General features: G+C 40.9%; 1 protein-coding gene, 1 non-coding gene and 1 pseudogene across 2 annotated transcripts; 2 read left to right on the forward strand and 1 right to left on the reverse strand.

Annotated features, from left to right (window-relative positions):
- Positions 1 to 3,648: 3,648 nt before the first annotated feature.
- On the forward strand, positions 3,649 to 8,753 carry LOC136538447 (pyruvate kinase isozyme A, chloroplastic-like; annotated as a pseudogene).
- An 879-nt stretch (positions 8,754 to 9,632) lies between these two features.
- TRNAT-AGU (transfer RNA threonine (anticodon AGU)) lies at positions 9,633 to 9,706 on the forward strand. The gene has a single exon. It is a non-coding gene; the product is annotated as a tRNA-Thr (tRNA).
- Positions 9,707 to 13,948: 4,242 nt separating this feature from the next.
- On the reverse strand, positions 13,949 to 16,977 carry LOC136538448 (transcription factor bHLH18-like). The gene is made up of 3 exons (XM_066530418.1): positions 16,358 to 16,977; positions 15,800 to 16,240; positions 13,949 to 14,308 (listed from the first exon to the last, which is right to left on the reverse strand). Exons 1-3 carry the CDS (start codon positions 16,955 to 16,957, stop codon positions 14,228 to 14,230), a joined length of 1,122 nt encoding a protein of 373 aa, XP_066386515.1. The 5' UTR covers positions 16,958 to 16,977; the 3' UTR covers positions 13,949 to 14,227.
- Positions 16,978 to 17,262: the final 285 nt, after the last annotated feature.

Below are 17,262 nucleotides of genomic sequence, written 5' to 3' on the forward strand. Positions count from 1 at the left end.
TCGATTAAGGACCGACCGTTGTTGGGCTTCGAGTCATGTTGAACGCATGCCTTACATTTAGCTGGCCGGATAAAGTACCTTCCGACCGCGAAGCTGGGAGATTTTTCGGGCTGAGTGGATTGCCCGCAACGCACTGTGCCGGAGCAGGTGTGGTAGGACACGGGGGCGGGATGATAAGGCCAAAGTGCAGTCGGTCGGCCCCCGGGTACATGTGGTTCCTGGCAAACTCGAGATTCCTGGAAAGTTGACTCGGTGATCAATATCTCACTTTAGCGGGTGAGTGAGGTTTGTGTAAGGAATAAATCACCAGCTGGTTAGGAATCGATTCGAATCGCCATCGCTCCTAGATAGTGAGCACTTGACTTGAGTTACTTCATCGTAGTAAATGTTATGGAACACTGGGACAGTTATAATGAATATGACAGTATGGAAGTTGTTTAATGATCATTGGTTATCATTATCTGCTTAATCACATGGTTACTCTAGTATAGGTGCAAATCTAGTCGACAGGTTAATAATAATTAACTTAGCAATAATGCTTTTAGAAAGGTTCTTGAAATGCTAAAAATGCTTCTTTTTGCAAATGAGTCAGCTACCCTACTATAAAGCCCTTCATAATCCTTGGTGTCATTTATTTTCGGTTATGTCGGGTAAGTCTAGCTGAGTACCTTCTCGTACTCAGGGTTTTATTCCCACTTGTTACAGATGGGCAGATGTATTACGGCTACTGTATCAACTGCCTGTATCCTGCGATGGGTGATGCTTAGGACCATGGGCATGGTCATTCCTTACGTCTCATCTGATGCTTTTGTTGGAGATGATCATTCGCTGGCACTATATTTAAACTCCGCGTGAGTGTGTGTGTGGTTTGAACAAATGACTTTCGCTACTTTTATTCGAACTGGTTTTATAATAACTATGTTGAAACTCTGATGTATCCGTGATGCAAACTTTTATGTAATATGTGATGGTGACCGCTAAACTTATTACGATCATGGCTAGGACACGAGTTGGTTTGAAATCCTTCGTGATTTCACGGACTACCGGGTTATACGGGCTTAAGTTTGCTCAATCGTCTGCTCTGGTGGATGATTTTCTTACTTAATTTCGTATAATTGGTCGGTTCTATTACATGAACTAAGTCATGTATGGATGTCAGGACTCACTATTTATTGAATACTTGCAGATTTAGTACTCACTATTTATTCTGAGCTGCTTAAGTTATTTTGAATGGTGTCACTACTAACTATTTCATGTATCCAATTTGTCAGGTACTTGAAACAACAATGGATGTGAGCAGCTCAAGCAAGTCAAGTAGCTCCAGCAGTTCAAGTAGTTCCAGCAGCTCTGATTCAAGTGACGATGAAGTAACCAGCATGCTTGTGGATGATGAAGGTTCTCATTTAACTAGTGGTATGCTTCTTTTTGCTCTGCATACTGAAAAATATCTATCTAGATCAGAGTTCAGAATACCATTGGTACCTGGGATAAAGTGGGTAGAGAGAAAGCTATCAAACAGAGAGAGCTGCTACAAAATGTTTAGGATGACCCTAACTTTGTTCTACAGACTCCATGAAAAGCTAGAGTCTTATGGCCTGAAATCCACTAATAAGTGTTCCTCTATTGAAGCATTAGGAATGTTCTTGTGGATGGTTGGAGCACCACAGTCAGTTAGGCAGGCTGAGGATAGATTTGAGAGGTCACTAGGTACAATTCATAACAACTTCATGAAAGTGTTGAAATATGTTTGCAAGCTAGCTGCAGAAATCATCTGCCCAAGGGACCCAAGTTTCAGTGATATGCATCCTAGATTGCAGAATCCTAGATTCTCTCCCTTTTTTAACAATTGTATTGGAGCAATAGATGGCACTCACGTACCGGTAATCGTAGAAAAGGATTTGATGGTTCAACACATGTGCCGCAAGAACATTACAACCCAGAACGTCATGGCTTGCTGTGATTTTGACATGAGGTTTACATTTGTGCTTGCTGGATGGCCTGGTTCTGTACATGACATGAGAGTATTCAATGATGCTATGGACAAATGGAGCAATACTTTCCACATCCACCATCAGGTACACATTGTTGTAGTTGAGGTAGTTCTGTTTCCTATTTGAGTTAATGGAAGCTAACCACAGTTCATAATTATGCAGAAAACTTTTACCTAGTGGACTCCGGGTACCCAAACCGTCTGGGATACCTTGCACCGTTCAAGGGAACCAAATATCATCTTCCGGAGTACCGTGACGGCCCGGAGCCCGAAGGTAAAAATGAAATCTTCAACTTCACACATTCATCGCTTAGGAATGTGATAGAGAGGTGTTTTGGAGTACTGAAAATAAAATGGAGAATTCTGCTAGGGATCCCTGCTTATCCTCCACATGTCCAGACCAAAATAATTGTTGCTTGCATGGCACTACATAACTTCATTAGAGCTAGTGGATTAGTGGATAGGGGTACGTCCCACCTGAAGCGTCATACTCTCAGCCACGAACTACTCCGGCACCGTCAAGGGAAGATGCAGAAGTGATGAATGCGTTTCGTGAATCGATCGTTGTTGGGCTGTATAATCGTTCTTTGTAATCGCTCGCTGTTGGCACTTTGAACTTGGTCTGTTAGCAGTGTTTGTGAACTGTGAACTGTGTAAAACATGTGTAAAACATGTGAACTGTGAACTGGTTTATGAACAATTTAGTACATATGAAATGTGAACTGTGTTTGTGAAATGCCCTTTGTGAACTGTTAAGCTGTGGTCGAATTTTATCAAAATTGTTTGATTTGTGGCATGGAAGAAGGCAACATCGACATTGTGAACTGTAGCTTTGTGAGCTGTTGATTGTTGACTTGCATGGAAGAAGCAGCATGCATGCTTGCATGGAAGAAGCAGCATGCAAGCCACTGTGAAGAAGCAGCAGCATGCATGGTGCATGGGGATGAGGGCAAATCTGTAATATTTGTATTCTGAATTCTGGATTTTGGGTTGAACTAAACATATGTATGAGATTTTTTGGATTCTGAAAATTGAATTGCCAAAAAACCAGAATTCTGGATTATGGATTCCCACCGGAAGTAAACAGGCCCTTATCTTCTTTCCATTTTCCCGCGAGGATTGACATGTGACTACAATCAACATTTTGTTACTGCATATATGAGGATTTGAATTTTCTTTGGATACAAATATATCTGAGCAGAATTTACGTTTCAGACTGCTAAGTGGTCAGGCGCTTTTGAGGTCTCTTTCGAAATACAGAAGTTTCTCCCAATCCTGAGGGGATTAATTGATTTTCAGTGATAATACACTACTGCAGAAAACCTTGCTCAATAATCTGTGTTCTTGTTTGTTGCAACTCTGTCGTATGTTTGCTCATATATGCTCGTTTCCTCGGGCTTATCGAATCTTCTTTCTCCAAACAATAATTTGCCGCACACGAATAAACAGAAATCTTCAGATTCCTTTTTCTCATTTTTGTAACACTCAAACACGAGTACCACCCGCAGAGCGCGGGAAAAAAAAAAATCAAACAACGGTTAGGCCCACATTCCCCACACGTCATCAGCCAAGCCGCCCAATCCGCATCTGCCTGCCAGCTCGGACCCACATGTCATAGCCTGCCGGCTGCCGTCCTCCAGCTTGGGGCAGCGCAACTACCCGCACAAGCCTCCCTCGCCCCTCCTCGCATCATCCGCCGGCCCACCTCCTCTCCCTCCGCCGCCTCCGATTCTTCCCCCACTCTCCGCAAACCCTAACCCCAATGGCCGCCTCCGCCAGGACTACCAGCTCGTTCCCCTACCTAGTCGCCGCCTCCTCCCCCGCGGCCCACCGCCACGGGGCCAGCCACCGGATCCGCGCCTCGGTGGGGGAGGCGGCGATGGACGTGGTGTCGGAGGCGGAGCTGCGGGAGAAAGGGTTCATGGGAATGCGGAAGACGAAGCTCGTGTGCACGGTGGGGCCCGCCTGCCTCGAGGCGCTGCCGGCGCTGGCGCGCGGCGGGATGGGCGTGGCGCGGGTCAACCTCTGCCACGGTGGCCGCGAGTGGCACTGGCACCGCGCCGCCATGCGCGCCGTGCGGAGGCTCAACGAGGAGGAAGGCTTCTGCGTCACGCTTATGGTCGACACCGAGGGCTCCCAGCTCCTCGTCGCGGACCACGGAGGCGCCACCTCAGTCAAGGCCGAGGTAGGTTGGTCACTTGGTCTCCGCTACTCTGCATCTGCATTGCTTCTCATGATCTCATCCAGTTGTTGCATTGTGTCATTAAGGTCCCCCGCACCACATCTGATCATGATCGTGATCTCGTTTCATCTATTGCATACACGATTTCTGTACTGTCTTTGTTGTTGTTGACCTATGACTATGTGGTTGTGCAGTGAACCGGTTGTAAGTGTGCACTGCTTTCATTGATGTGAGTATGTGACCCATACCCATTTGTGCGATTAGATTGGAATCATCCCCCGTTTGGTTAGGATGGTCATATTCTTGAACTGTTTTGCTTCTTGCGACATGATGATAAATTGATAGTGGTACAATGTGAGCCTTATCCTGTTCCAGTTCTTTTGATGTTTGATTGGATTCTGTTTGAGGTCCACTTGCTTTTTATAAGGAATACCATATATATTGATGGATCCTTTTTGTTCCATACTAAAAGGATTTCTCATTTCTGTACCTGCGTGATTCTGAGATACTTGGACTATTACTGGATTTCTACTAGACTGACTGCTAATGAAGCAATGATATGTTGAACTTGACAGTACAATTATGCTGAGGGTATTTGATGTACTTGATGTTTTGTTATTCAAAAGTAATTGCTATTTTTCTCTGTTCCTAACTGCTTATACTTTAGTATTGATAATACATTGGTTCACCTTCATCTTGATCTTTTTTTTTTAAACGAGAATTAACTCTGCTTATAATAAAGCAACAGGTAACAAGGTCTGCTGGGAAAACCAGCCACATTACAAGTCCAGGCTAGCCAAAGCTAGCAACCACAATTAAGGAAAAGTATCACTACTCTCGCAAACAAAGAACTAAGCCACTAGATTTCAAACACATCAGTCGCCGTCGTCGTCTTTGGCTTAAAGTTCTTCATCCATCCCAGTATAGCTTCCAGCTTCATCTTGATCTTGCTCAGTCATATTTTAGAAGTTTTGCACACAGACATTAATTCCCAGAATCTCACTCAAGAGATCAGATGTTTCTGAATCCTGACAAGTAGTGGGGAAATAGCAACCTGCATACATGTTTTGTTTGCTCCTGCCACACCAAAAACGTGATTGGTGAATGGTGACTGGAATGGCCCAAGTGCCAGTCCTGAAACCATTTGGTCTAAGTAGGTAGCTTTAGCTGTCAGAATATTGGGTTAGTATTAAGAATTATTATTTTTTGGTAATTACTGAATGTGGGGGCTGGCAATAGTAGGTTGAGAAATTCTCGTGGCAAAGAGTTTAATAAAGGTTTATCCAGAGTATACTGTCTTTTTTAATCCAGAATATTTTATCTTTATTATAAAGTATAGCAATATGCATGTACATTTGGACGTGCATCTTTCATCTATACCACCAGTTCGTGTCAATCACATGTAGAACCAGACCCCACAACTCATTGGCATAGCTTGGCAGTATATATGAAAAGTGCACTGAAATGGTAGTACAGATGAAAATTACCCTCTATTAATATGAATGTCATCCAATATCTATTGAGATATATTGGAGCTTTATTTTTTGTGAGGGAGATATATTGGACTTGTATCCTTATCCATTGCGTATCATGATATGGAATTGTGGACATTACACTAAACTAAATTACTGAGGCTACTATATAGTAACTGTGACACCATTCCCTTGTCCCTGAACTATATTACTGTACACACAATAAGGTTTTAATTAAAAGATACTCTTCACTGATTTGCCAATCATCTTCTTGGATCTGCTGAGAATTAGTAAAAGGATCATAGTATCTGTAGTGGTATGCTGCATCTTTGAGAAAAAATGTGATAGTTTTTCATCTTTCCGTGGTACTGCAGGATGGGTCAGAGTGGATATTTACAAACAGAAGAGCTGATGAAGCCCATCAGTTCACAATGCATGTGAATTTTGATAAGTTTTCTGAAGGTCTGAAGATGAGAAAAGCTTTGTTTCTCGTCTGTCCATAATATGAGTTCTAAACATTGCTCATTAGAAAACAACTTTCTCCACATTTGCAGGCATTTCGGTTGGTGACGAGCTTGTAATAGACGGTGGAATGGCAACATTTGAAGTTACTGAGAAAATAGGAAATGATTTGCGCTGTAAGTGCACGGACCCAGGTTTGCTTCTTCCTCGAGCCAAGTTGTCATTCTGGAAGAATGGAAAATTAGTTCAAAGGAACTTTGGCCTTCCTACGTTGTCAACAAAGGTTATTTTGGAAGAAAAGACTTGATATTCCTGCAATTCATGTATTAATTTTTTTATAGTTCCCTTCTGAAGCAACATTTTTCTTGACATATTAAGAATGCAGCAGCTGTTTCATGGACCATTCTTTTTTTGACTTATGGTCCATAGTTAAAAAAACAAATCCTTTTGACATGATGAAATTTCTGGCTAACTTTATGTGAGTAATATCATCTAATACCTTCCCAACTTGCTTGGCATGAAAAAGTTTTGTTGTTTGTGATATGTATATAATCTCCTAATCTCTCTATCATTCATTGGCCACAACTATGTATTTGCTGCTTGCTGAGTGCCCGTATTATCTTGTAGGATTGGGCAGACATCGAATTTGGGATAGCTGAAGGAGTTGATTGCATTGCTCTATCATTTGTAAATGATGCTAATGATATAAAGCAGTTGAAGGCTTACCTCTCTAGAAGATCATTAGAGTGAGTAGATAGCTGCCACTTACTTCCTAATGCTCTAAAATATTCATAGAGTTATTTGTTGCTTGATAGCTGCTTAAAATATACATAAGGACTGTAGAATGTAGGTGGTGTCTGGATGCTGAATACAAAAATGCTTTGGTGAATTAAATGAAAACTCATGTTTGCTATAACCTACCATTACCGAATTGAAATCTAAACAAAGAAATGTAAGCATCAAGTATGACTTCCAACAAATAAATGATCCATTTCGTATCTAGTGAACACTGCATCTAATCTGGAGAATGTGAAGCTGGTGTAGCAATATAGTTTAATGTTATTGCTATAGTTAGTTGTTTACAAAATATACAACTGAATACTAAATTGAAAATTTTACCTGAAATTTTGGCTGATGTATCTGTGTCAAACTTAGCAAGTGAAACCACCTCTTCAATAAAAACTCAGGAATAAGGTTTAGATATATTTTGTGACTGCAGCTTGTACTTGTATTACTGTTGATATTATTTAAAGCTGCCAATCTTATGCATCTGGTTGTATAACAGGCACATCAAAGTATTTGCAAAAATTGAGAGTCTAGAATCTCTCAAGAACCTGAAAGACATCATAGAAGCATCTGATGGAGTTATGGTAGCACGAGGGGATCTTGGAGTTCAGATTCCTCTAGAACAAATCCCAGCCATTCAAGAGTCGATCGTTAAACTATGTAGACACCTGAAGAAGCCTGTGATAGTTGCTTCTCAGCTTCTCGAATCAATGGTTGAATACCCAACACCAACTCGAGCAGAGGTAACCTAACTATAATACATCAGAAGAAGCATAGATCTCAACACATGTTTTCATTCCATTTAACTTTTGCCTTCAGCAATCCACCTGAGCCTTAAAACCAAACTTTGGATCCCGTAGTATCTAGTAATATTACTGCTACTGATGCTTTTTTTTCTCTCTTTTTTCCCCTTTTTGTTGGTGCCTCATGTTGGGTTTCATCTATAACGACCCCTTGCTTGGGGTAGGCTTCAATCGTTCTATCTGACCATTTCCTATTTACTTCTTTATGAAGGTGGCCGATGTTTCTGAAGCAGTGCGGCAATATGCAGACGCTGTGATGCTATCAGCAGAGTCAGCTATAGGTGCATATCCCCAGAAAGCACTATCTGTACTTCGTGCGGCCAGTGAGAGGATGGAATCATGGAGCCGTGAGGAAAACATGCAGAAACTTCTTCCACAACATCAGCTTGCAATTGCTCTGCCTGACCGGATCTCAGAGCAAATTTGCAACTGTGCTGTAGAAATGGGTACTTAATTTTTCTTCTCTTTCAAAACATTGACCTTTCTATTGAATTCTCACAAACCTTATTTATTCTGCAGCAAACAACCTTGCTGTGGATGCCATATTTGTTTACACAAAGCATGGTCACATGGCATCACTTCTATCACGCAACCGGCCCAACCCCCCCATATTTGCATTCACTGATAATGCCAATTCAAGAAAGAGCATGAACCTCTACTGGGGAGTGATTCCGCTTCATATACCATTGTCAAACAGCATGGAAGATAACTTTAATAAAACCATCAGCCTGATGAAGTCAAAGGGTTCTGCGAAACCTGGAGACACGGTCTTGGTGGTCAGACTCTGATCTAAACCGATCTTGTGCTGCCACCTCGGTGTTCCAATCCATTCAGGTCCGGTTACTGGAGTAGGTTCCGTGTAAGATCCTAATGTTCACGTCTTGTTTCAGTACGGGGGTTGCTGCAAATGTCTCATACGTGTCTCCATTCTTCAATAGGGAGAGCCATTTGACTGTTATACATAGTAGTCCATGTAAATGATTACTGCCTTTGTCGAAGATCCTTTGTTCTGTATTGTGAAAGGATAATTGAAAGGAGCCAGTCATGTTTGAGCTGTGTGCTTAGCAGTAAGTATATCGTAGTAATTGTTTTCCAATCTCACGTCGACACAAACGGAGCATGTGGTCAAGTATTATTGATTATATTTGCGATGTACGTGCAAATGTGCAATCACGCTGTGAAAATATGGAAAGTTAGGTACTAAACATCATGGCAGCAGTATGCAACTCTGGATCCCCACAATATTTTTGGAGTGAACAAATTTAACATCAGAATATATTCTTTGAGAGTTGGATGCATATAAAATTGCTATGAATTCTATATGTTTTGGTAAAAAAAAAAAGGGAAAATAGTGTTCTTGCCTCTTACAGAGATGTGCAATTGTGATTTTGCCCTCGTTTTTCTAACTTTGTGATTTTGCCCTTAACTGTTCACAAGTCAACGCGATTTTGCCCCTGGTCAACGCGAATTTGCCCCTGTTTTTACCGTTGACCAGGGGCAAAATCGCGTTGACTTGTGAACAGTTAAGGGCAAAATCACAAAGTTAGAAAAACGAGGGCAAAATCACAATTTCACAACAAAGTAGGGGCAAGAACACAAGAGCCCCAGAAAAAAAGATTACTCGACTTCAGTTTTTCTATTGCCAGCATTCCTTTTATCCTACTCCCTCCAGTCACAAAAACATGTTATTCATGATAAGATTTGGCCAAACCTTGTAAATACTAAAAACATCATTGTTTTGTTTGAATTTTGAACATGTAGGTTTGTATTCACATACTTGCAAAATCTCATAGGTTTGAAAGATTTTAAGAATATACTCAAAAAGTTGGTGATAAAAGATTGCAATATTGTGATAAGTATTTTGGCCGGAGCTAATGTTGTAGTCGTACTTCAGAAAATGTAAATAACAGGCTAAGTTTAGAGATCTAGTCACTGAAGCTTTCGTAGCTCAGTTGGTTAGAGCACCCGTTTAGTAAGCGGGAGGTCTTGAGTTCGACTCTCAACGAAAGCAGTTTTTGTTGACTTTTTTTAATTTGTATCACTCAGCACTTTTTTTATTTACATCTTCTTTCTCAACTTGTATCATTGCCTGGTTTTCTTTGTTTTTGTTTTTTTTTCAATTTTTTCTTTATTTGAATTGAATTTGTATCACTTAGCAATTTTTTATTTAAACCTTCTGAGCTTGTATCACTGCCTGGTTTTCTTTTTCCTCATTTTACCAAGCTCGCACTCTAACAGGGTTTGTTACTAATTCATTTGTTTCTGGTGAGCACTTCCTTGTAAAAACATTAGTGAGAAATCCTTGTCTGAACTTCGGAGGCATGGCAATGTGTTTTTTCCTTGCTGCCAACTACAGTAACAGCACACATGTAGTACTAGCACTGCTCTTTGATTGCAGATGCCATAAGAGCAGATAATAATTAGCTTATAGCCAAACAAATATTGACGAAGGGAGAGAAGAGAGAGAGAGAGAGGGGAGCTCGGTTCTAATGCGAGTAACAAGCTAGTGACAGAAGCTTATACAGTGGCGGAGTCATATTTTAAGTGAACGTGAGGAGGATTAAAAAAGAGAAGGTGAGACATAGATAAAAGTAGCAATAAAAAAATTTATAGACAAATAAGAGACTAGTGTTGTATAACTTAGCTAATAGCCAAACAATTAGCTCTTTTATCGAGCTTACTCTAGTAATTGCATCTGTTGCCTGCATATTTGAGAGGACAGCGTGCTCCTTCAGCTGCACAGGAACTCTGGCACAAATGGCAAGTGGCCGTCCCATAAAATTGGTACTTCCCTCCGTCTACAAAAGAATGCAATTCTCGTTTCTTAAGAAGTCAATCAGTTTGATCTTTGACTAAAATTATATTAAAATTTACTAAAATTCCTAATATAAAATTAGTATCATTAGATTAGTCGTAGAATATATTTTTATAATAAATTTATTCAGAGACATAAATATTAATATTATTTATTATAAATTTAATTAAACTTGAGCTACTTTAACTAGCACGGATCTTATAATTATATTCTTTTTTAATGGAGGGAGACTACCAGTAAATCTGAATCTCTATCGTCTGACCTGTTTGTCGGAACGGGTGGTTGAGGCTGCATGGCCCAAAAATAAGTGCCCTGTCAGCATTATATTGTCTGGTGCGGAAGGCATGCATGCATGCTCCACGCACTGCCACTGACTGAGACTGACCCCGGTCGATGAGCGAGAGCGAGCCGAGCCACTGCATGTGTGATGTGTCTCCGCCCGATTGCTGTTGGCACAGTACCAGCAACAGGAACAACACTTGGCGTGGGGTTGCAGCCAGTTGCAGACCGAAGCCCCATAAAGTGCGCGGCATCGAATCTTGAGGACACTTGTCTCCTCTTGTCTTGGGACAATGCCATGGTGTCGGCTTCAGATACTGAATCCAGCAATGCATCATCATGGAGTGTATGTATACTGATAAAAAAAGTCCCAGTATCCGTATACATGGCAGGGCTTTCGTGGACGAAATGTACTGTATATTTGAGCTAGCAAGCTGTTTCTGTCAGCGGATATCGTTCGAAAGGAACGTGGAACGTGAGTGTTTATTTTGTCGAACCAATCGCAAGAAACTGCGTCCTTTCACAGTCAGCAAAAAGATGCAGACACACGCGTGCGCGCTGCGCCCAGCTGCGACAATGCATCAAGAGCTCAGCGGCACACTTGCAACTAGAAGATGCTGAAATCTTGTTAATATATATAATAAAACCCCAACTTGGACTATTGAAATGAATGCAGGATAATATCCACGGAACAAGCTGCTGATGAAGCCTTTTCGAAATGAAATATATATAAACCCCATATGGACTAGTTAATGCTATAGCTGCAACCGTTGTGATATATGCATGTTGATTTGTCTGAGGTCGACATCATATGCTGCTGCATTGCCTACCAAATCCGATTTGCTACCTTTCCTGTAGACAGAGATCGTGCCAACTTCCATCTTCTTCTCTATTCAATGAAATTAATTGATAAAAATCTGGTGCAGGTTGATTCTTAAAAAGAGTGACAACTTTCAGCGAATCAGCTCAGAGATAATCCTTTGGTTCAAAGCGGGTAATTAAATAAATAGAATAAGATCAATATGTACGTAGGAGTATCCTCTTAAACAAACCAGAATAGCAATCAGAAGGAGACAGACAAGCAATGCAATGCAACGTTCTCACTTCTATATAAAAGCCATTATTTCACAACTGTTAAGGATTACTTCAGGAGGACCTTATCAATAGTGCTTTGATCCCTGCTTAGTGTTTACAAAAGATACTTGGAAAGGTTGGTCTATTTCTTCTTTATCTTTGTACATGCTATTGCTTCTACAATTCACACAAGTCATTTCTCCCCCCTCTGAAGGTTCACTCCAGGTTTTGACTTAGTAGCCCCGAAGTCAAAACTACCATAACTTCTTTCTTACAATCCGATTACTACTTGATCAAGAGATAGGCACATTAATTAATTGTTCAAGAGATTTACTAAAGTTATCAAGTACATTAGTGTTATCTTCTAGGTGCAAATATGCAGTGGCACGTTTTTTTTTTGAGAGACTTAGCAATTAAACTATTACTACACTTAGTTGTCTTTTAAGTATTACTAACAATCTATAAGGTCAGTCTCCGTGGAAGTTTTATATCCTAGTTTCCAACACTCCCATATATATTATTTAGAATTAGTGCAGAAGAGTTTCATCCCTATGAAACTCTCTCTACTCCCATAAAACTTTTATCATCGATCTCTCTTCATAAATACAGTGCCAGGTCAGCATATTTAATGCTCATTAAAACTCTATAAAACTCTCACTGACTATGGATGTGTGTACTTCCTTTAGACAATGGTCAAGCTATTGATATATATGCGACACTTTAGGCTGATGTTGCAAAACAGCTAATGCATCATTTAGTTTTGTACCGCAAGCTTTATCAAGGTACTTTCATGATATACTATTTGTAGTTTTTTTAATATTCTGCAATAGTGCTAAAAATGTACGATCTCCAGACCATCATGTTGATTTCCAAAATTGTTGCTCAATGTACTACTCTCTCCATTTGAAATTGTAAGTTATTCTAGTTTTCCTAGATATATAAGTTTGTTATTAGAGTAAAGTCCATTAGCAGGTCCTTAAACTTCTTTCCTATGTCATCCCATCCCTAAAATTACGAATTGACTGTTTAGGTCCTCAAACTTATTCATTTATGCCATCTCGATCCCTAAACTCGTAAATCGACTAGTTAGGTCCTCAAACTTATTCATCTGTGTCATCCCGGTCCCTAAACTCGCTAAATCGCTTATTTAGGTCTTCAAACTTGTTCGACTGTATCATCTAGGTCCCTAAACTTGTCAAATCACCTGTTTAGGTCCTCAAACTTATTCAGTTGTGTCATCTCGGTCTCATAAATATTGTAAATACTGTAAACTTATAAATTCAATATATATTTATAGAGCTGTCCAAAAATTATAAATTTAATTTTGTTAGACTCCTTGGTAACATGTACTTCAAATTAGAATAAAAGAAATCATCATATACTTTTTATTTTTAACTATATAGTTAAATGACTAAATAGGCACGTATATTTTTATAAATCCTAAAAATGCATGTGTCTATTTAGTTATTGAACTATATAGAGTTAAAAATAGAAAGTACATGGTGATTCATTTTATTCTAGTTTAAAGTACATGTTACCATGAGTCTATCAAAATTAGATTTATACAATTTTTGGACAGTTCTATAAATATATATTGAAGTTACAAGTTTACAGTATTTAGGGACCGGGGTGACACAATTGAATAAGTTTGAGTACCTAAATGAGTGATTTGCATGTGGGACCTAAATGATACAGCCAAACAAGTTTAAGAACCTAAACGAGCAATTTGAGAGTTTAGGGACCAGGATAACACAGATGAACAAGTTTGAGGAACTTGAACGGTTGATTTGCAAGTTTAAGGATCGGGATGACACAGCCGAATAAGTTCGAGAATGGGTGCACTTTACTCTTGTTATTACTATGTATTTAGGTATAGTATATATTTCTAGGTAAATGGATATATAAAGCTAAGCACCTAGAAAGTTATAACGACTTATAATTTGGAACGGAGAGAATATTTTTCAATAATTTGCAGAGGAGGTCAGGTTGATGCCCGCACCAGCAACTTGTGCAAAGAACATATATATGAGCTCTAACATTTTCGCGGAAGCAAGAGAGACATGATCAATTTGACTTGATCGAGCAACGAGAATTGACAAGTTTGAACAAACTAAACTCGGACCGGCCAGATTAAATAAGCTAATACTACTAGCTTCAAGGTGTGTGTGTGCAGTGGTGCAGAAACAAACGTTCGACACACCAAATTATTCACATCGAAGAGGACCTGCGTGCATGCATAAGATGCATGCGATAGGACGCCAAAGTACTTGTTGATGACATACACATGTACAGACCGGTCCAGAAATTATTAGGCGCCGCTAGTTGTTTTAACACAACTTCTTGTTATTTTGTGCACATCAATCTCTAACACGCTGGCCCACCTGCTAGCACTGCGTTAAGCCTCCCTACAATGTCATCCGCCGTGGTGTTGAAGCCCTCCGCCACCTGTAAAGAGAGGACACAGATCTCCAGGTTTCAAGCTTGATTCGACACGTGGCGCATGCAGCACCACTAAATTCTTCTTCGATGAAAAAATTTACACCACGTGTACTATCGAGTACACCCTTTACTACACTCATCAACAACTCGACATTGTCAGTTACGAACAGAGTAACACTATTTGTTCTATATACTCTTCGTTCCATAATAAATGCACTTCTAAAACTTTGATAAAAATAACAATGTGAGAAATTACAAATATATTCCTAGAAAGATGCAAAGAAAAAGACAAATGAAGTTATGGTGTAGTATTATATGTAGATGTGTATTTATTTTGAAAAAAAATTAAACTCTAGAAGTACACTTATTATGGAACTGAGGGAGTACTTCGTTCGTTCAAAACAAGTGTCGCTATTGGTGTCTGTGTTAGTCAAATTGTTCAAAGTCTGATCATATTTGTAGAAAATATTAGCAATATTTGTATCTCAAATAAATTTATTATAAAAATAGATTCAATGATATATCTAATGATACTAATTATTTACTATAAATATGAATATTTTTCTTATATATATTTAGTCAAAGTTAAATGTTTGACTCTTCAGAAAATAAGAACTATACTTATTTTGGGACGGGGTAGTATACTAAGTCAAACAAGAGGTCAAACCAAAGGCACTCTATTCGCGCTTTGAGGACTAGTAAGTACTCCATCCGTCTGTAAATAATTGTCACGGTTGGTGTATGTGCTGTAAGTTTGATTCGATTCGTAGAAAATACGTGTAAGATTTTTATGTTCAAATAAATTTACTAAAAAAACTAGATTTAAAGATTTTACAATGATACTAATTATGTATTATAAATATTAATATTTTTTAATATATATTTAGTCAAAGTTGTTTATCGGAGAACGAAAATAACGGATATTTAGGGACAGGGAGTAATCCATAAAATGACAAAAAAGAAGAAGAAATTGGTCATTAAACAAAAGAAAAAGAAAGAGAATGATCCTTCAGGCCATAACGGATCAGAGTACAACAATATAAAATCGGATATACGAGTAGACATCATAGCTTACATCTGCAAGTACGAAATTTATTATGCTTCAATTTGTTGCTATAGTAATATAGTCGTACATTTCAAATGCAACATTGCACTTTGAGGCACTTCTCATCAGCTAGTTAAAAATAATTAATTGACTACGGTCCTTTGAAATTCAGATGCAAATCTCCAACATCAAATTAAGTTGAACTAAACCCTAAAAAATTTCTAGAGCAGTACTCATTCAAACAAAAAAGCATGTCCTATACGTAACCGTGGATTGATCTCTTCAACGTTGGGGCTGGTGGTCGAAATCTATTTGTCTTTTCGTTCCGTTATATATTACGTACTTGAAATTAACAAATAAATCACACATTTTCATTTCGATTAGCACAGTGAAGTGAATTTGTCAATCTCCAAGATTAAACCTATCTAAGAAAAGGCTAATGGAGAACTTGCCTTTGCCATTATGTTTATGATGAGGATGCAAGCCGAGAAGGGCATGACATTGGTGTGCGTGATGCTGAGGCAGAGTCCCTCGACCTCGGCCAGCACCCTGACGAGCACCCCCTTGCCGTCCGCGCAGTGGATCCTCAGCATCACGACGTTGCCGTCGGAGATTCTCGCCTCGATCTCCGGCAGCGCGTTCCTGGTGGTCGCCGCCGCAGCCCCAGCTGGCGCGCAGGACGAAGGGGAAGGCGCTCCGCCGCCGCCGCCGCCGCCGTCCTCGTCATCCCCGGCCGCCGGCGCCGCGATGCGCGGCTTCTTGACGAGCACCGCCGACTCCATGCCGCCCCGGGCGTTGCCGCTGCCGCTGCAGTCTTGTTGGAGCGACTTGAGCTTTTCTTGGAGCTCCTTCACGTACCTCGTCGCGTCGGAGAGGATCGTCGCCTTGTCCATCTGATCGATCACAAAGTAACCGATCGATGCATCATTGCATTGTGAAATAATCTGGGTCAGAGAGATATTATATACATGAATATGATGATGAAATATGTATACAGTTCAGGGATTGACCTTCTTGAGGCAGGGGATGACTGCTGAGAGCTCAATGAAACGCTGGTTGATCTTCTCCCGGCGCTTCCGCTCCGCGACGATGTGATCCTGGGAGCACGGTAAAGACGAAGAAGCCGCCGACATTTTGGCAGAGGCTCTCCTCGTCGGCGGTGGCCCGTTGTGCACCATCTGTGGCTGTGGCACCGGCACTCCGCCACCGGCACCGCCGCTCTCTGCCCTTGCGGCGGCTGCGGCGGCGGCAGAGTTGGCCTGGGCTTCTTTGATTAGCTGCGCCGACGCCGAATTGAAGTTCCAGCTCACTTGCTGGTTGGTGCCGCTGCTGCCGCTGCCGCTGCTGCGGGGCGTGGCACAGTTGACCGAATTCTGCTGCGAAGACGGCGACCAGGCGGTGCCGCCGCCGCCGCCGCCGCTCCCGCTGTCGGTGTCGGCCGAGCTCCAGCTCACTGATGCGGCGGAGTATCCCAACGCCGGGATTGAGGAGAAGGCAGTGTTGCAGCCATTGTCGTCGTAGGCGGCGGCCGCCGCCGGCGTTGCCGGCGGGAGCTCGTCGTGCTGCAGCGTGCTCAGGGCCCACTGCAAGAACTGGCTCGAGTCCTCCATGTTGCCAGATATTGATTGAGCTGCCCAGTGAGATACTCCTCTCGTATATATAATTAACACGCACCAAATCAGAAAAGGATCGCTGTGCAGATCATCAAGAAAAAATGCAATCGATGCGACAACTCTAATTAGTCGAGTAACTGCACGGACACGTGAAGAGCTATTTGGCTATACGCAGTACCTTACTACTCCAGGATTAGTACTATCTAAGAACAGAAGACTGCCAATCCGCACAAGATTCGTCGTGTATCATGTTAGACAAAGATAAAGATGACTGCCAAATAGTGCCAGCAAAAGTTTTACAA

Source organism: Miscanthus floridulus, chromosome 2, assembly GCF_019320115.1.
Source record: "Miscanthus floridulus cultivar M001 chromosome 2, ASM1932011v1, whole genome shotgun sequence".
NCBI lineage: Eukaryota > Viridiplantae > Streptophyta > Magnoliopsida > Poales > Poaceae > Miscanthus > Miscanthus floridulus.